This window comes from Takifugu rubripes, chromosome 6 (assembly GCF_901000725.2).
Source record: "Takifugu rubripes chromosome 6, fTakRub1.2, whole genome shotgun sequence".
NCBI lineage: Eukaryota > Metazoa > Chordata > Actinopteri > Tetraodontiformes > Tetraodontidae > Takifugu > Takifugu rubripes.
In genome coordinates, this window is record NC_042290.1 from 9,008,433 (window position 1) to 9,028,872 (window position 20,440).

General features: G+C 46.6%; 1 protein-coding gene across 5 annotated transcripts; it reads left to right on the top strand.

Annotated features, from left to right (window-relative positions):
* Positions 1-3,059: 3,059 nt before the first annotated feature.
* mef2ca (myocyte enhancer factor 2ca) lies at positions 3,060-19,699 on the top strand. Of its 5 annotated transcripts, none has more exons than XM_029837684.1 (12): positions 3,060-3,293; positions 4,664-4,765; positions 8,307-8,454; positions 9,564-9,767; positions 14,667-14,810; positions 14,894-15,077; positions 15,153-15,197; positions 15,424-15,587; positions 15,705-15,728; positions 16,200-16,329; positions 16,424-16,550; positions 16,820-19,699. In XM_029837684.1, the coding sequence occupies exons 3-12, from the start codon at positions 8,401-8,403 to the stop codon at positions 17,160-17,162; spliced, it is 1,419 nt and encodes a 472-aa protein (XP_029693544.1). In that variant the 5' UTR covers positions 3,060-3,293; positions 4,664-4,765; positions 8,307-8,400; the 3' UTR covers positions 17,163-19,699. The 5 variants fall into 5 exon arrangements, with proteins under 5 accessions (XP_029693544.1, XP_029693541.1, XP_003965482.1 ...); XM_029837681.1 differs by having other exon boundaries at positions 3,061-3,293; positions 14,891-15,077; XM_003965433.3 differs by lacking the exon at positions 15,705-15,728 and having other exon boundaries at positions 3,062-3,293.
* Positions 19,700-20,440: the final 741 nt, after the last annotated feature.

Genomic DNA, 20,440 nt, shown 5'->3' on the forward strand with positions numbered 1-20,440 from the left:
CGGTCTCAGCCCCTCCTCCACTCGTAATTGTCAGCCTCTTGCTCCTAATTGTGATGCCAACAGGAGGACCTATTGTCAACACAATGTCATATAAATGCTTATCATGTTGATGGAATTCAGCATTAAGTGGGATCTTTAAATTCGGAAGCTTCATTTCTATGAAGAACAAACTTAACGAGGGGGGCCGACTCAGACATGTGCAGGGAATGCTGCGAGACGTGCTGTGGATCGTGGACTATGCCTGGCAGTTTGGCGAGGATGGATTAGTTTACACATGCTCATGGCTTTCACAGTAACTGTATCTTCCGGCACCCCACTGACTTTTCCCCGGTGGGACTGGACAGCACTTTATTCAACAGTCAGCTCTGCCTTTGCATGAGAAAGAAACACAAAATAACAAAACTCAAGTGGAAATGACACTGGGTATTTAAGATTTAAGACACCTTTTAAAGGTGTTGACTAATGAGTCCTTGAAAACTGAGGATTTTAGCTTTTTAATGACCCGGTTCTGATGCAGATGGGTTTTATGCTAACAGGTTAGCTGGGGTGAGATGTAGCTGATGTTATGGCTAAAGAACAGCGTTAGGCTGAAAGGGACTCTGACAGAAACACACATTAACCTCGGTCGTGTCTTCACCAAGCAGAAACAGCTGCAGGATCTGAAAGTGATCCCGAGCCGGCCTTCATCAACAGGTATGCAAAGGAGCACGTTTGCTACGCATTATCTGGTGGCCAGATCGGGACAGTACGCCTCCTGAAGACACCAAGTTTGGTCCGGAGTAGCAGAATAGCCTCAATCAAGTTGCTCTTTGTTAAAATATAATAATTCTTCAACTGAAATTTACACTTACGAATGAAAATCACTTTAATCCATCATCCTGCTGTGGAAAAGAAAGTTGGAGGATAAAAAAAAATGCTTGAAGATTTCCAGTAATACAACTTCCTGGATCCCAGCACACATCTGGTTCTCTTTACACTGAGCTTATAGCTTGTTTATGTTTCTCCAACACCTTCATCTGTCCACCTACGCAGTATCAATGGACGCAGACACATTTTTAGGGGGTTTTCTTCTTCTTTGGGTGCAATTGTTTCAATATTTTTAGAGTTATTACGACAGATTGGCAGAAAAGTCCTTAAGAAATGGTGAAGTCCTGTGGGTGTGTGGGTGATTCTGAGGAGGGATTGATGTGACAATATTATAGGACTCCACAGTTAATAACAGGAGGAGGCTGTGGGGACTGACTGGGTCAATAAACCATTAGACAGTCACACAGGAGAATGTTTATTTCCTGTCCGTGGGCTTGAATATCATCCTTCACTGACCTTGTGGAGTTTAATAATGCAGACATTCTGCTTAAACTTTAGCTTTTCATGGCAAATTCTGCCGCCTTGTAGTGAATGATGGTGATGACGGTGTAGGTATTCTCACTGGAGAGTCCTAAACTGTAAATTATTCAAATCCGCCTTCATTTAATTAAAGTCTTATGATTTGGCAGCTTCCTGAAGACCGAGACCCTTTCATTTAAAAAGAATATAACTTTAGCTGAACCACAAATACTTGGCACAAATAACTGGAAAGAACATGGTGTTCCTGCTCACAGGAGCACATTTTCAGCTCCATTTTATTTATTTTCCTACAAATATTGTTCAAAAAGGTACGTTTATATTAGCATTTGAATTAGTTTAAATATAGGATATTATAAGAAATTATTTTCATTCTGGTTTTCACATAAAATACAGTATTTCCTGGTGAAGGCCGAATCAAGCCGAGCCCCTTCCTCAGCTCTAACCGGTGCAGACGGGAGTCTAAACAGCCTGTGGTGCAGGTCGAGGACAGAATATTTCTTTTATGGGAGGAGGTATCGACGGATGCAAACCAGCAGCGGGGAAATCAAAACACGTGAATTTAACAAACCGGAACGCGTACGTTCCCTCCAGCCACAGCGCAAACAGTCTGCTTCCTTTTCTCTGCCTCTGTGTGTTTCGGTCGGCAAATCAAGCGCGACATTTATTTTCAGGTGGGATGATGGTTTCTGTGTCGCGGGTTTGTGTTCCTGACTGAAACCCTCCCACCTACAGCAGCGGAGCGCCATTCCTTCCAGATGATTAAAATCTAAAGTTTCCTTTTAATTTTCTGGCAGACTTCCAATTGAAGCAAAAGCAGAGTGTTACCCCTGGTGGTGGGTTGCGGTATAGTAAGTGAGCTCCTCCTCGTGCGCTATTTTATGACTGTTTCTCACGTTTATTATTTCTCATTGTGCTGCTGCAGAAGATATAGATACTAGGAATCATTTCCAGCATCTCAGCTCTGATCACGGTGAGACGGAGAGCTTGGGTGTGACGGGAACTACAACAATAAAGTCAGGTAAGAATGTTTACTCCAGCCTAACACCAGGGGGCGATCACAAGCTCAGTACAATCGCTAAAGTTGATGTACAGACGCAGGGAACCAAACGCCCTTTCCTCTCAAATAGCTCCTCAAATCTCTCCTTCATCCTTTGGAGAACCTCGGGGAACGTGTGTCCCAACCAGACAGATGTGGCCTTTCAGGCCTTTTCAGAACGCCGGCCATGGTATTTGATGGATTCGACCATCATCGAGCTCAAAGGAGCCGGCTGGCCCCCTTTTCCTCCGACTGACAGGGGCGGACAGCTGAGGGTAATCCTCCGCCAAACAGATGCTGGGAGCGCTGATATCTAGGACGTGCTTGGTTTGATCTCTCTCTCCCTCCCTCTTTCTCTCTCCCCATGTAATGTGTCGAGCCAAGCCGTCGCTCTTTTGACCAGTAATCCTGGGGCTCTCGCACAGAGGCCCCGGAGGCCCCGAGTGTCAGCAACACATTTTACCCGCCCGCGCACACACACATGCATCAAAACACACACACAAGCACACACACACGCAGCATCACTGACACCTCAGAGCTAAATATACCAGGAGCGACGGGGACAGGTGACCCGACTCCTCCGCAGGCCGGCCTGCTTGGACACGGGAGGGTCGGCGGGGGTGTGATCGCATGGGGGACGTGTTAATGGGACGAGGGGCGTTTCAGCGTCGGGGTCTGATGAGTGTAGACTACCTCGGCTCATTGTGGACTGACCTCAGATCCAAACACAGCCCAGTTTTGGGTCCCCCTCTTCTCTAAGCCAGCTGGTCTGGCTTAACCTCATTTCTTTTACTTTAATATATCTTTTTTTTAAAAATCCTAACTTGTTTGACACAAGGGATCGACAGAGCAAACCCACAGCTGGAGCTGCTGGGGAGCCTTCCAGGTGAAGACGGAACAAGTAGCACTGGTGAGTGGGGCAGGACTCGGCGCCGGTGGCTTAACCGGCATGTGGATCTGCAACGTCGGACAGAGTGATTGTTTGTTAGTTTGTGGGTTTCCCGGCAGTCAGGTCAGGTTATAAAATACGTTTGAGATATTCATCATGATACAGGATGAGTCCAAAAGAGGAGGAGAGGAAAGCCAGGGTGGGAGGAAAAGTGTGGAATTCTTTTCCTCCCACTCAGGAACCCCCTGACCCTCCAGTGAATTACCTGCGCTCAGTTTGTCTTTTGACCACACGGTGGCAGCAGAAACAACTTTGAATTGGCTTAAATAGATAAAAGGTTGTAATTTTCTGTAAACAGCAATCTTTCCATACAATATTTTGTACTTACCAACATTTCTGTGGCTCTTTTGCTATTAACTGTTTGGTTAACCGCCCCGTCATTCTTCCTGCTGATTAGTTAGTGGTCGCTGGTTCACCAGTAAAGGCCACCAGATAGGAATTTCCCCTGGGTTTGCGACTGGAGGTAATTTTATCATTATACTCGGTTAGTCTTGTCCTTTACTATCTTAAATGGGGAAATATAATTTTCCTTGAATAAAAACTGCTGTAATAAAAAACTATGTATACAAAAATATATAAGCATTGCAAAGTTAATTTTTGTATGTGACAATTACCAAGCTGTCGGTTGTTTTTCGAATCATTATTGTGGCCATATTTGGTTTTTAAAAGTTGCTGCATGTTCTGGTTGTGGGTCGAGTTTTTGAAGGGTTTCCACACAGACAGCCTTTCCACAGTAAAATGCACAAATTTGCTTTTGGTGAGGTTTCATTTCTGGTTTCACGTGATTAGAATAATTGAACTAAGACGGTATTGAATAGCTGCACATAAAAAATATAGAGAAAAGCTAGATAATCCACGCGTGTTTTACATGTGCTCCACCATGCTGCAGCAGAAACACATTATTATCACAAACAAAAACAGAATATATTTATGTTCCAATTTTCTCTGTTGGTTATCTTTTAGGGAACCATATAGTTGAATCGATATGTTATGTCCGTTTCACATGAATGCTGTTTTTTAGTTACTAATCTTAACATCTAAAATATTTATCACTGATGACGTTATAGGCCGGGAACAGCTGGTCAGTTGAAGAAAAACTCAAAAGTGTATTTCCAATAGCTTCCATCGGGGGGCGGTGTTTCCACTGATAACAGCTACGCAGTAAATGTGCAGATCAACCTGTTGGGAAAAAATCAACATCAACTTTTTTTATTTTTTTAGAAATCATAATTGTCCATAAAATTGCCTTGTGTCACCATCGATCTCCCCTGTGTGTGTGTGCGTGCGTGTGTACGTGCGTGTGCGTGACGCTGCCTCCTCCTAACGTCCAGGTGCTCGCTGACAAGCCTCGGTGATCCACCGATGCACCGAACCGCTGGACGGAGACACGCAGAAGGAAAAGTGACGAGAGCCATGCGGAGCTAAGCGGAGAGGTAAGACCTACTCGCCCCCACCGCGCACCTCACCCCCGCCGGCCTTCGAGTTTGCGCGTAGCATGTGTTTTATGTGATGCGGAGCATGACGTGCCATCTGACGGGTAAACAACAGGAAACAACCAACAAGCGGGACTAACCCGTCCGCCTCCGCCCCCTCCCTCCTCCTCCGTGGATTTGCGCCTTCTCTTCACGTCGGATTAATGAGCTGAAACTGATCGGAACTTTCCCGTCAGTGTCTCCCGTCGGCTCGCTTTGCTCCGCGGCCAGGTTGTAGTTTGGAGAGGTCGGAGCCGAAGCTCCAAACCGACCGGCCGAGTTGTGGTGCGCACACTTTGGAAGAGGTTTTTATCACAGCGCGGAGCCATGTGAGGAATAAACACGCCGATATTTTCAACTTGGTAAGAAAATGTGATCATAAGAAAAGCAATAGCAATGATTCTATGTGTTTATTTACCAAAAACGCAGAGGTATTTAGAATGATTGACCTTTTTTAACTGGTAATTTCTAAGTATTGCACACCGGAGAATGAATCAATCACTTCGGTCATGAAACTTAAAGAAATGATGCCAAGCATCAATGGAAAACACTGATAGTAATAATAAAAATAACAACACGGGATCCAGGGTTGAGCTAGTTCCTTTCCTGTGCGCGTCCAGCATATCTGCAGATAAATGACTGGCTGAGGGGGTCACGGCAGAGCCCTTTTTTGCAGCAGCAGCAGCAGCAGCGCAGAAAGTTGCTTCTGGCACATGTCAAACATCACCGTATAGTGCGAGAGCGGCGCCGCTGCAGCCATCGTGGGGAACAATCACGAAGCCTGGTTGTCGTGTTGTCTGGAACCTCCTGGATCTTGGAGGCTTTCGTTTCATTCATTCTTAGAAAAACGGCAAAAAAAGACTGACTGGGGTTGGAGAGCACTCGTCACACCCACTTAAGAATGACCTGGTGGAAGAATAAAGTTATTCAACCGATGCGTTGCATCTCCAACGATGCCGTGCAGGTTGAAATGTGGCTCAGCTCACAGCCGGGCTGTACAATGTTATATAATTCCCACATGCTCAACATGTGGCGCTCAGTATGTGCCAGAGAATAATGCATCTGCTTATGGATATTAAACACATCCCGGCGTGCCAGAATGAGCTGGTGTAGCGTGAAGCGGGATGTCAGGGCCTCCGTGCGCATGCTTGCGCCCTCCGGCTTCAGGTAGCCGCGCTACCTTGCATGTTTGGGCGACACCTGTTGCATCAGGATGGAGGCTACAACTACAGAGATAAAAGAAACATAGCTGTGGTCGTTTTCCCCTCGGTATCACTCTGCAGGTCCAGCTCCAGAACTCCTCTGTCACATGTGACCAATCACGCGTCTCTCTCCGCGGCACTTGGGTCCTGTGAAGTCGGTGCCGGGCGACCGGCCGGGGAGCATCTGAGGGCTGCGAGAGATCTGGCAGATCCCGTCTCGCCGTGGGTTCAGCGGCCGCTTTGGCTGCCTGTGGACCAGAAACTGGCTGTATTGTAGTTTGGGGTAAAAAGTTCATTCTTTTATTTTTGGCGTCCTTCTGCTTTATGCCGGCTCTAAAAATAGCGGGGAGGTTTGTGTGGAGGGTGAGGTGGGTGGAGATTTGCTGTCATCCTGGAAAAAGATCAAACTCAACATTAAATAACAGCTCCAGATAGCAACACACACACACACACACACACACACACACACACACACACACACACACACACACACACACACACACAGACTCTCTCTCTCAATCTTATTGATTTATGCAAAGTTCTCTCGACATCACACTTCTCAATCTGGCCCAAAATTCCCCATAGCGACAACATGCTGAGTGTGCTCGTCTGCGAGCGCTCTAAATTTAAACCGTGTTGATCCTTGTTCTGTTTTCCTGAAGTGAGGTAGCCTCACAACAGCGTGACTCAGACGCTCGATCTTCATCTACTTTCTGGCTGGCGTGTAGCTGCAGACCGTCCTGCTGGAGTCAGAGTTACAGAACCTGGCACCTCCTGTTCAGCTGCATTCACATGATTAGGGGCAGCAGAAGAAGAAGTGGTCTCATTTCCTGGTGTGCCTGATTACTGTTGCCTGTAAAATTCCAGTCGTCCTGGCTCGACAGCCCAGAAATCGGTGTCATATGAGGATTTTTCCGAGCTGTATCATAAAATATGGTGGATTATTTCCTCTCTGCTCCGACATCACTTTGGGGCTCAATCAGAGGGAACCATGGCAACCTGCAGAGAGAGTGACGCTTTCGACAGTTTTTGTGGATGATTTGATTTTTAAGATCGTCAATTAGCCATACTTATCTGGTTTTACCTCATTTAAAATCGGGTTGGTGCTTGAGTGCTATGTCCCCTGTTGCCAAAAAAACCATTTAATATGTGTGTGTGTGTGTGTGTCTGAACGTTTCCGTCTCTGAGGCGTTACCACACCTGCGTCACGTTGGCATCCCAGTATTGTGCTCAGCGTCACCGTGCGAGCTGGAGGACGACACCTCCTGACATCAGGCGTGCTTTTTCTTTCTTCACCTCGTCACGATGACGCCCAAGTGCTGTCATGAAAACCTGGCTTGTCTGCTAGTCCGTGCATGTGTGGGCGTGTGCGTGTGTGTCTGTGTGTGTCTCAGCATGTGTGAACATCCAGTTACCTTTGTGACCCAAGCTCTTAATCTCTACTTCAGGAGCAACACATGGGTCACATGGATCTCACACACACACTAAAACACACACACACACACACACACGCGTGTCTATGTGCTCTTTTATATTCCAGTCTTCCATGCCTTACGGCTCACCAGATTTGTTTACTGCAGCTAAAGATTGCATTCCTTCGCCGAAGACGGTTCGTTTATTTTCCCAAACTACGAGCAACAGTCTTATCGTGACGAGGTTGGGGGCGTGTTTGAAACCGAGGCAGGATGCGGTAGAATTTTATCTATAAAGACAGTGTCTGTGCTAGTGTTTCCATGTTGTCAAACAGTGGCTATTCATCATGTCCACGGGACATTAAAGCTTCCTGTGCCACGGGTGAAGCCTAAAGCCCTCTTATACATGACAATTCCAGCTTGTTTAGGTCAGACATTCATACTTGAATACTGTATTATTATTGTTTTGACAGGGATGGATCTCATTTCTGGCTCCTGTCAATGGAGCCTCGTACATAATAAATGAAGGCAGGTGGGTGTGGCAGGACTTGCAGCCCAGGTTCGCTCAGCTTCCTCGTTTACCTGTTTATGTTTTTGCTGCACCCAGGCTGGTCTTTCTTGAGAAATGGGCCTTGCGGGGATTGGCTGGTTTCTGCGGTTGTATTCTGTCTTACGACTTGACACGACACCTAAAATTGAATCTACTGTTGGGTGTCACATCGTGCTGCATCTTCGTCAATATTCATGTCATTCTAAACGCCACCAACGACAGTGTCGCCGACGCACAATCCTCAAACCTGTTCACCCTCTTGCCGTGTGCTGACACGTAGACGACCGCCTCGACAACGTGAAGTCATTTGTTTCTTTTTTAAATGTTTTTCTTTGCAGGGATTCATCAAGTGAAACCGAGGACGCGAAAGTCGACGAAGGTATCCAAGAGAGACGACGGGAAGAAGAGAACTGACAAAAAATAAAGGCCGAGATGGGGAGAAAAAAGATTCAGATCGCGCGGATTATGGATGAACGGAACAGACATGTGAGTGCACGCAAGCTCTGTGCCATTTTAGATCAAGCCAAGCTAACTGGAAAGCTAATAAATTTAGCCTTTCCTCCCACATGTTCCAGTAATACAGGGGTTTTTATTGTAAAAAAAAAAAGCTCAGAAGCATCTTCAAACATCAGAAAACACAAATATGAGCAAAGTCCTGTAACTGTGTGTTTCCTCTGAAGTCACTTTGCAAACTTGGCAGAAGATTTCAAATAAAATTGAATGATTATTTCTTCAAAATGAGGCAGCCCCTGTCTCTCATGTGAGTTGTGATTACTGGTGAGGCGTTTCAGGCTTCACGTTATATTTCCCCGTCATGTGACCCTTCGGCTCATGACGGGAGCAAAGCTGCATGATCAGATGAGACGACTGGGAGGTCAGAGCCGCTCGTTAATGCGTAAATACATCTGAGCTGCGCTTTCATTTACAAAACACACACACACACAAACACACACACACACACACACTTGTCTGGGGGAGCGGTTCCTTTCTTCCTGTTATGACAGGAAATGCAGGCCCATATGCTTCCTGACTCCCATAGCATGGCAGCGCAGACTTCATCATCATCCTTCCTTGGATCTGTGTGTGTGTGTGTGTTTGTTTTATCGGGCCTAACTTAGGGTCAATAATCTCCGTGACTAAAATGTTGCGTTCAAGGGGATCAGAATGGAGCCCAGCATCTTGTAGTTCCAAAAAGTTTCATCTGCTGGTTTCTGTTATTCTTTAAGAAAAGGACCTATAAACCAACACTGCAGACTTTGAATCTGCATTTAGTACATTATTGATTATGTTCAAGTGCACTTTAACGGTGTCCACTGAACACTAGATCGAAACGGATGCCTCAGCCCATCTCTGCTCTGAGGGTGACCCTGGCTTCATAAAAGCAATGATGAGGTCTCCGATGTGATTTATCACCACAGCTGAGGCGATTAGCGGCGAAGCACTGACGTATGTCGGTCGATTTGAAGGCAGATGCATCCAATAATACCTGTTAAATTTTAGCAAAGCCTCAGAGGCACCCAAGAAGAGCACCAGCACATGACTGCAGCTGGAGAGGCATCATCTGTTCCCAGCTTCATGGTTTGTGTTTGTTCCAGGTGACCTTCACTAAGCGCAAGTTCGGACTGATGAAGAAGGCGTACGAGCTGAGCGTGCTGTGCGACTGCGAGATCGCCCTCATCATTTTCAACAGCACCAACAAGCTGTTCCAGTACGCCAGCACGGACATGGACAAGGTCCTGCTCAAATACACCGAGTACAACGAGCCCCATGAGAGCAGGACCAACTCTGACATAGTGGATGTAAGTCACTCACACAGATAAACACGTATCCTCGCATTTCTATCTTTGTGGGGACCATACACACACTCACACAGGTGAAATCATACGTTAAAGGCAGAAATTTAGCTGCAAATTGGTGTGAATATCAGAGATTCCATTGAATCAGAACCACGTGAAGTCATCGTGTTGAGCAGATAAGCGGCGTATGTCTGTGTGTGCGTGTGTGTGTTCATCGGGAACACATGGACATACTGTACGAGAGCTTTTCCCGCCACGCGGCCCACCGCATGGTCCCTTGGCCCCACCTCATCACAACCAGGCTTACAGGCTCGCTAATCTCCTGTAGTCTATCACAATCCCGTTTAGCTCATTACTGTAATCTGGCCACGCGGCCTCAGTCCGCCTCAGCCGCGGGTCCACGCATATTAACCGCAGCTGCACTTTAACCTCCACATGACATTTCCTTCGCCATCCGGTTTCCTTTTCCCAGCTTTTGCCTGGTCCTCCGAGTGCTTGTGTTGTTTTGGTTGTTAAATCCGAATGGATCAGATTTTCTTTAATGAACAAAGATCACTGAGTCCACAACTGCAGTTGTGTGTCATCTATAAACACAACCCCGTTCTCTGTGCTCCTGTGTCACTCTGACACTCCGGGCTGTTGGTGTTAAATGAGGCCGGCGTGCAACAGCAGGGCACAGCTTCCTGCTGCGTTCACCTGTGTGTCGATGCTGTGTCACATAGAAACAGTCCCAGTTGGTCCTGCCTGCGGCTTTTAAACTGTAGTTGTAGCCTAGCAACCGTAGCCGCCGTCAGATAATAGCATAGGTCTGCTCATTACGCAGCAGTCTAAAACCTGCCGTAGCTGGCGTGGTTTTAAAATCGCAAATTTTGTTTGTTTGTTTGAAATTCGATGGGACGTTCATGAGCGGGATTGTTACCAAAGAATGGTCCTGGAATCGGGTGGCACCCCAGGCATCAAGCGACGAAGCCGCCGTTCACTTTTAAAAGCACAAAACTTTCCGTATTTTTCAGCAGAATCTGAACAAACCCTTAGAAAAAACGATTTTGGTTTAAGAGAGGTTGCATTTTATAAATTAGTATTATGTTAATTGGTGCATTAACTAATATTCTATCTCTGGTTCTTGGAAATGAAACCAGTTCCCTGAAGAACTCAAGGAGAGGGTGGCTCCCGTGCTGGCTGATAATGCTTGACACCAGGTCAAAACAATGCGATTAATCTCGCCGCGCTCTGATTGGATGATAAGAGGGTAGAAGACTTTGAAAGCCTGTGTCGCCCTTAAGGAGCAACACGACAGCAACACATGCTATGACACGGCGCCGCAGGGGCTGTGCCAAGGTCACGCTGGCTGGTACACTCTGTAATTTTGTATTTTTGAGGGGAAGAGACCTAATAAAACGATGAGTCTGGCACTTGAGTAAGCTTAACATGAATTACCTGGTAATCCTTGAAAGTGCTTGAAAGTTTTTAGAACAAACGTATGGATAGTTGGCGGATTTAATGTGAGTTATGTGGACCAATTTTAGCTGATTCTATTGAGCACTCTGCTGTTTTGGTTCTTCAAGCTTCACAAGAAAGCAGCATCTTGTATGTGCCTGTTTTGATCGACTGAATTGATTAGTTCATTAGTTTGTGTTCACTTGTGACTGCCTCTGATGGGGGTTGGTGCCAGGCTGGAATGACAGTCGGCCTGCAGGCCTGTGAAAACCCTCCACAAATCAAATATGTGCCGGACAGGAATTCAGTAGAAGAGAGGCTCCTTTGTTTCGGTCATCTCTCTCTCTCTCCCCCCTCATGTGGCATGTTGGCATGTTGCCTCCATGCATGTGTGTGTCTGTGTGTGTGTCCAGATAACTATCAGCTTATTGTATTGTGTTCACTCGGCCCGGGAGCCTCGCTGATATTTCTAAATCCGTTCTGCATTCCTCACTTTTACCCCGTTAACCTTATTGTGGATGGGTTGTGCCCATGTCTAAGTGTGCTGTTTCAGATTAGGAGCAGATGAAGGGGGCTTTTCAACTGCACACACACACACACACACACAGCATCGAACACACACTGATGTTCACATATGCTCACGGCCCCAGTCCAGTTCCTTTGTATTGGCTTGGATCCCGCCCTGCTAAATGGCTGGAAACCGGTAGTGGTCTAAAAATAGCCCAGTACACAGCTAAGAATAGCCATGACGGGGCTTGGAGTGTGTGTGACTGTGGTTTGCCCGTGTGGGCGTGTGTGTGTGTGTGTGTGTGTGTGTGTGTGTGTGTGTGTGTGTGTGCGTGCGCGAGCCACTGAAGGAAAATAAGGAGGAGGAAGAGAGGCAACTTGACGCTGAGTAACCAAGTCTTAGTTCTCCACAACCTCCTCCTTTTCTTCTTCTACTGTCCGTCCTTTTTTCCTGAGAGGAGAGCGTCTTCACGATGCAGGGGCGTGTTTATTTTGGGGAGTGGAGGTGGTTTAGAACTTTTTAAACAGGACATTTTAAACACTAGATGTTTGGCCCCGGCGTGTTCAAAATATAGCACATAAAGAAGCGTTTTTCCTTTTTATTTATTCAGGTAAAATGTAAATAGGAAGTCACTTTAGACATCCTGCACATTGATAAAGTTTATTATTTCCCTTCTTGCTTCATCTTTTACCTCATCCCACTATCACAAATAAAAACCTGGACTTGTTTTCCAAGACTTGACTCAACTCAGGTTTGGTAGCAGAGGAAATATTAGATCCAGGAAAAGGCCCAATCAGTGCTAAATGCAACAAAGGGAAGGAGGAGGAGGACAGGGGCTGGCAGGAGTCCCATCCTTCCTTCCCTCAGCTGTGACCCTCTCTGGCTGAAGTACCACCCGGAAGTGGCAACACACACCGGTGCACATTCCTGACCAGTTGTTGAAAGTCATGAAGAGGGTTCGGAGCACTGGGCTCAAGTCACCGGGGCCGGGGTCTTCCTAGGTGGTCATAATAGGAAGGAGAGTCGATCGAAACAGCTCTGCTGTACATATATTTGTGCTTTATGCCATCTTCCTGTCAGGTGTGTTTGTTCCTCTGTAATTAAGCAGACGTATAAAACACACCGACACCTCTGCAAATATCAAAGAACAACTGTCAAGCTTCTCGATGCACGCCCGAACACGCTAGCTGGTGAAAATAGTGGCACATTTATCAGCGAAGGCATCAGATATTTCCCCCAGGAGTTGGCAAAGACCAAAAATAGAGGGAAAAATTGGAGCGCCGTCCAACGGCATGATTATGTTTTCTTTTAAACGAGCGTTAACGCCTTTTCTGACGACCACGAAACATTTGTGGGACTTTTGAGGGAGTGTTCTGTTCTTCCACCTCAGCTCCCACGCTGAGGCTAGCCACATTATTCCGACAATTATTGTATGCGTTTGAAGACAAGGAAACCAAAGTCATTTTTATGTCCTATCAGACGAGCCGGGGCAGCAGATCGTGAGGGAGGGACGGATGGATGGCGGTGACGAGAAACGCTGCTGAGCGTGGGAGCAAAAAATAGCCTTCTACGGCCATCTTCCAGCAGCCCCGCTAGCATTGGTGGTGGCTGCCTCACCCTATCCCCCCCCTCCCCCACCCAGAGCTAACCCCTCCTCTCACAGCCAAACAGGTGGACATGACTGGGATGAGTGGGATAGCTTCACTGGGCCAGCCACTGAGCCGAGCGTGCATGTGCGTGCGTGTGTGTGTGTGTGTGTGTGTGTGTGTGTGTGTGTGTGTGTGTTTTGTGCGTGTTTGCAACCAACCAGTGACAGACTGGACTAATGGACTGTGAAGTGCTGAAGCAGGACGGTTGGAGCCAAACCACACAGTTACACACACACCCACACACTTTTCCACTGCTATCTTTGCAAGGACTTTCGTAGATGTGATGCACCTTACCATAACCATCACAACTAATCACCTAAATCCTACCCTTACCTGAACCTTAGCCTCAACCCAGTTCTAACTTTAACCTTAGAATCAACCCTCCAACACCACTTTGAATTTGTGAGGACCAGCTCAAATGTTCTCGCTCCCCAAATATGCCATCTGCTTACAGGTGAAATTCATATTCTGGTCCCCCCTGTGTGGCAGTAAGAAGAACACACACACATACAAAGAGCCAGTAATAACCTTTACATTATTCAGCATTAAAATATATATTTGTATGTATGTAGAAAACAGAGGAAAGAACTTTCTTGAGTAAACCCAAACTAACAACCTCATCCTCTGATAACAAAAGTGTTAACTGACTGTGTGTCTGACATTGTTGTATTTTTTCTTAGTTTATACTTTGAGGAACACGCAATCTTAGCCAGACTTAAAACAGACAGGACAGGTCTGATTATAGATGTGTTAGAAATGCTTCCTGACTGGAAGTTGGGTGACGGTTCTTCGTTCATAGTGGGCCAATGGCGCCCCCTAGCGTTTGTAAGGTGATCTACAATCAACCCCGCGTTATGGACAATTACGGGACAGTTTGACTAACTTTAAAAAAAAAACTGAAAAAATGACGAAATTATCAAATGAAATGATCAATTAATAAACGTGGATATAAACACAATATTTAAGTAATTTCAATAGTTATATTTGATAATTCAGTAAACAAAACCGAGGAGAGAAAAAAAAAGTTCTAAAGGATGATAGTGTCATACTCGTGTCACAATAAAGTAAATAGGAGCTGGAGCTATTTTTATTATTCATGACTGCTGCTTTTTCCTTTAGAAATGTCTGAAAGTGGTGAAACATTTGTGACAGCTCACAGCCAAATCTTCAGAACGCTCCCCACGTTTGAACAAACGACAGAACGTGTTGTCATTTGCGAGTCCAAAAATCTTCCCTTTTGTCTTAAATGCTTATGCAGAGAATGTTTAATGATGAAAAGCTGACTGATGCTGTCCGTGTCTCTCTCAGACGCTGCGTAAGAAAGGCTTAAACGGCTGCGACAGCCCCGACATCGAGGCTGACGACTCTGCTGGCCAGAGCCCAGAGTTGGACGACAAGTACCGCAAAATCAACGAGGACATCGACCTGATGCTCAACAGACAGAGAATCTGTGTAAGCTCACACAGGCGCCGTCCAGCCCAGAGGCATCCTCTGTCCTCCAGCTTGGTGTTAATCAACTCCTGTGTGTCCAGCAGGGTCTCCCTCCCTCCAACTATGACATGGGAGTCAACATCCCAGGAAACAACCCCAGCGGGCTCCTCTACTCCCAACCAGGAATCGGCTGTGGCGTCGGCAACCACAACCTGTTGCCCATGTCTCACACACACCTGCAGAGGAACAGCATGTCCCCTCAGCGGCCCTCCAGCACTGGAAACGCGGGTGTGTATCCCTGAGGAACAGCCACTTCCAGTAAATCTGAGGTGTGTGACCCTGTGCTCATGTGTGTGTCTGCAGGGCTGATGGGCTCAGAGCTGTCGAGCACCGTGGTCACCAACGTGGGTATGTCTGCCAATGCTAGTGTTAGCATTTAGCATCCAGTCTGGATAACATGCAGATAAAAAAACACTGTATACTTTATATATTATATTAAAATGAGATTTTGTATTTATTTTTAAAGGACTTTGCTCCGACTGAAATGGCCTTAATCGAGAGTTCTCTTTCAGAATCGCATGAAACGTGTTTCGAGATGCTTTGATTTGATGGAGTTTTATCTGGACGCTTTTAGGGAACGGCAGCTACAGCAACCACTGCAGCTCCCCTGGGCTGCTGTCTCCAGGAGTGTCCAAGAACATGCAGGACAAGAGCCTTCCTGCCGCGAGCCTGAGCCGGAAGCCTGACCTCCGCACGCTGATGCCCCCCACCAACAAATGCAGCAACATGCCCACCGTCGTGAGTGCTTCCGTCTCTCTTTGCTCTCAGCTTTTAATCCCAACATTGTTTCCCCTCTGTGATTATGCTTAGAGACTCGTTTTATTCTTTCTTACGCTGCGTCCCCCCCCCCCCCAGTGTGAGGATTTTGACCTGATGCTGGTAAGTCTTTTCAGATGTCACTGGACTCTAAATGTACCTGTGCATAGCTGGCGTTTGAGATAACGCCTGTTAAATAAAGATTTTTTTTTAAAAATCCAACATGGAATCAGACTGGGAACGCTGCTCCCATAGCAGCTGAAACTCGGCTCTTTGCGGAATGTGCTGAATGTAAACAAAGCTGACTGACCCGGCGCTGGGCTGTTACTGCAGACGCCGTGGGAACGCCTGTCATCCAATCACAGGACGGCGCTGCAGTCACATTCGGGCGAAGGTTAAAACGCGATACTGCAGCAGCTGATGGAAACATTTGTCCACTAGTGGAATGTAACAAGCGTGTTCACTCAAATACTGTACTGACACGGACACCTGGTGAAGCTGCAGTGCTACAGTACAGCACTACAATACTGGGATACGTGTGTATTTTTTCCTATATTGTTCTTCAGTTCTGAAAGGTTCCTCTGCTCTTTCCAGAACCAGAGAATAAATCACTCCCAGAGCGCTCAGACCCTGTTAACCCCCGCCATCTCCATCGCCGCTCAGACTCTGCCGGGACAGGGGATGGGAGGTTATCCGTCCACGCTGTCCTCGTCTTATGGCACAGGTGATTACAGCCCGCCGCCGCCGCCATGAGGGAAGCCAGGCGTCGTGCAGAACCCTTACAGACGTGTTTATGGGGTGTTTTTTTCTCTCCTCAGAGTTCTCCCTCGGCAGCGACCTGTCCTCCCTGTCTGGGTTTGGAGGATCTGGTCTGGGATCAGTGACAAACTGGCAGCAGCAGCAGCAGATGCAGAATCTGCAGCCTTCAGCACTCGGTCACATGGGGTGAGCATGTGTGTTGGGTGTCATGTGTCAGCGCGCTCGCTGCCTGCTGCCATGAGTGATGGTTGGGACTTACCAGGTGCACTATTAGCAGCGCCTGAGTCATGATTCTGTAATGTTTTACAGTGAAAATACTCCTACAATATTTTTATTCTTCCTATAAAAAGTTCACCAACTTGCTATGTGTCCAAGACCCCCCCCCCCCACGTGGAATAATATGATTTCATTAACTTGGCTGCGTTCCTGTTTAATTGAACTGTCTTGTGTTCCAGGAACTTGTGTCAAACCTCCAACCTCAACCTCCTGTCCACTCAGCACCTGCAGATCAAGTCCGAGCCGGCCTCCCCTCCCAGAGACCGCGGCGCGGGCATGATGGGCACAGGGCTGGGAGGGGGGACCACGGGTGGCTACTCCAGCGTCGGCCGGGGCCCCAACGAGGCGGGCCGCTCCCCCGGGGACAGCGCGTCCAGCTGTGGGAGCTCCTACGATGGCAGCGAGGAGCGTGAAGATCAGCCCGGGAGCGACGCCTTCCTCCTGCGGCCCCTGACGACGCAGGAGGGGCACCACAGCCCGTCGGTGAAACGGATGAGGTTATCAGAGGGCTGGACCACATGATGGGAGGCGGTCTGCAGCCAGAGGGAGTGGGGGTGTTAGTCAAGTTACCTTATAGTGTTATTAATATTATTATACTCTTCTTGTACCGAGTGGGTGTGCTGTATGTGCAATGGTAACATGTACCTGGGGGGCAGATGCTGCAGCGTTCTGGGCTGCACCTGCTTGTACACCAACAACAACAACAGGTCAGGGCCTCTATTTATCAAACTGAAATGCAGATCTGCAGCCCATCAGAGGAGCGTGCACCGGTCATCTGCATGTTTTTATTCAGCCAAAAAAAAACAACAAATGAAAAAAAAAAACCCACAGCTTGGTTCTGTTTCAGCTGCCGCGGATTCATCCAAAACTCACAAATGCTGTTAATATATATTTTTAATATTAGTCAAGAGAAGAGAAACCAAACTTGATTCATTCATCAGACGGTGAATTTCTAGAAAAATAACTTTATATTGTCATCTGTGCATCGTTATTCCACCTCGGTGGCGATTTTGCGTAACATATGTGAACGTTTAGGGAAACCAGAGGAGTAAAAATGCCCTTTTGAGCTATTTCACAAATCACCCAGGAGGAAATCTGGGACAACGAATCAGCCAGAACGCTTGTTGGTGTACCTGCATTGCTTGTTTTGTGTGTTTGGGGAGGGGTGGGTGGGCATGAGTAATCAGCAAATATGTTACATGCACATTCGCATATGTGCACGCGTGTGCAAGCTAAGAAAGGCAAAAGAAGTCTGGTACTCTGAACAGTGAAGCTACCGGCGAGTTTTTTTTAAAAAGGCGAACTTGTCCGTCCACGTGTTGCGAGCTCAACCCAGGTTAGCGCATTCGAAGGCGATCGCACGGAAGGGGAAGTGGGGGGGGGGGAGGATGCGGGCGGAAGAGGAGCGGGAACGGGTGACCGAGGAGGTTTCAGGATGAGGGATGAGAAAGTTGCTTGCGTAGAAATTTCACTTACTGTGAAGATTTCGTGAAGAGCTAGTGAAATTAGTGTTCAATTTTCTGAGCCATGGCAGCAAGAAGGAAATGCAACAGAGAGGGGATTCATAGATACACATCAGTGTGGAACCAAAGAAAGCTTTAATTTGTATCATAGTTTACTTGTCTGAGCTCCACGTACAGACTGATACTCAAATATACACTTAAAAAATACAGAAGTCAAGAGAAATCCCAAATTAAAAGGTGGGAAGACAGTGGAATCAGCAGTGGAATCTGTTTTATTTACAGTGTGTTCTCCAACAGGTTCTCCATCCGTGTAAAAGGCAGCTTTAGAGGGACGTCTGTCAACAGCAGAACAAAGCAAAACATGTAGCATCGAAATCTTATTATATTCAGTTAACTTGTTGAAATTGAATGTGTTTAATGGTGGGAGCAACCTGCTGGTAGGGGAGCAGGATTTAGCAGCGTGGCCGAGGACTGTCCCATATAAGCCATATCCACGGCGACGCGTTGCTGCCCCACGTTTGCGTCGAGCGCCGCAGACGTCTGCAGAGGTGCGCGAGGTTTCTACCCAACATTCAGGGAGATTTGAGTCTAATGTGAGCCGATGGACGTGGCTGAATGTTTTTACAGCTCCTGCGCAGCAGACATGGAGACGCTACAGGTGATTAATGTAACACCATTAATGTATTTACAGAGGCGACAAACGTCCTCGCTGGTCAAATTTAGATTAAGAGATGATGTCACCTCTGCTGTCACCCTACAAGGGCAACGTGCAGCTTCAGGAGGAGTCTGTGCCTTCAAGATCACACCTTTAACCCCGTTTTATCCTTTTTTTAATAGTAGTGGACGTGTGGCTGGAGATCGTTCCCATTTGAATATTTTGGATTTGAAAGCTGTATATTTGGAGCTCTGATCTTCAGCCACCGTTGCGCACCTGTGCCCCACTCATTAGGAATCCAGCGACTAAATTCCCTCCAAATTGAAAGCTCTGCATCGTTGCTGTTGTAGTTTTTAAAAGGGCGGAGCCCAGAGTAGTTTTTCTTTTTTTAAATTCTCCTCTTTCCAACCACGTGGTGTCGCCTCCTGTTGGTCTGGGCGGGAGAGCCTCACCCGATGGGTGCTGGAGGCAGAAGGTGACGCGTTAACTCAATAATGTGTGAAATACTTTATTTGTAACTGCCTGGATCTGAAGCAATACCTGTCTGCTCGTACCTCAGACCCCCCCTCTGACTAAGAATCCTTTTTATTTGTATTTGGCGACATTTGGTTGAATGTCTTCTGTATTATAAATGTACATTTTGGCTGCTTTTCCCTTTCGATACATGTACTAATGCCTCTAACAACCACCAGGAAAATGTTGTAAGAGATTGTTAGCGGCATAAGCTGGACTTTGTCGCCACTTGGAGACAATGTTTCTCACCTGTGCACCTCAGCTGTCACTCTCAGCTCATGTACAGCAAGTCCCTCACTCAGAAATGTGCTAGTATTTGTATTTTGCAGAAAGAAAATATACTGGCTCTGTTACAAATGCTTGCCTGTTTGTCATCTTTGCTTCGTCGTCTTTCTGTTGTGTTTAAATAAGGCATTAAACTCTTAATTCTATAAATGAGTCCTAATTAGGGTCATAGTGGTGATTCTGATCAATGCAGAACATGATTAAGGCCACTTGTGAAGTATTTCTTTGAGATTCACTCTCTAAAAAAAGGGTGGAGGGGGTGCTGCCACAAACACTTATGATTCTAATGATCTAACATGCAGGAAATACAGAAGGGCAGTGCGCCTGCACTTCCTGCTATTGTTCATAAGAGAAGCCAAATGATCAAGGATGCAGACGCCCACATTTATTTTCATTTGTAGCTACAGGCTGATTCCAGACACCATAGTTCCTGCAGACTTTATGTGCTCAGCTTAAACTCAGAAGTCACAATTCATACTTCAACAAAAGTTCACCACTTCAGGAATGCCTTCACAAACCGGGTTAATCATCCTTAGTTTGCAAAGCCTCTTGCATTCCATCAGTTTGTCTTCTTTTTATGACGTCAAACTGGAAAGTTTCTTTTTAAAAAAAAATAAAAAAAAATCCTTTCCTATGGCTCCCTCAGGATGAAATTGCATATCGGGTTGTGGGAGTACGAACATGGAGTTGGCCGCTAGAGGGAGCCAGAGACGTTCACTCGCCGTTGCTGAGCGTCTAAACCGGACAGAGCATGGAAAAATAAAATTTAATTAAGCTTGGTATTACTTAAGTAAATATACTTGGTTACATTCCATCTCTGCCCTCTGTTTTAAATTGTCCTTCTCCTTAAACCATATCAAGATGGCTTTTGGAACTCGTAAATT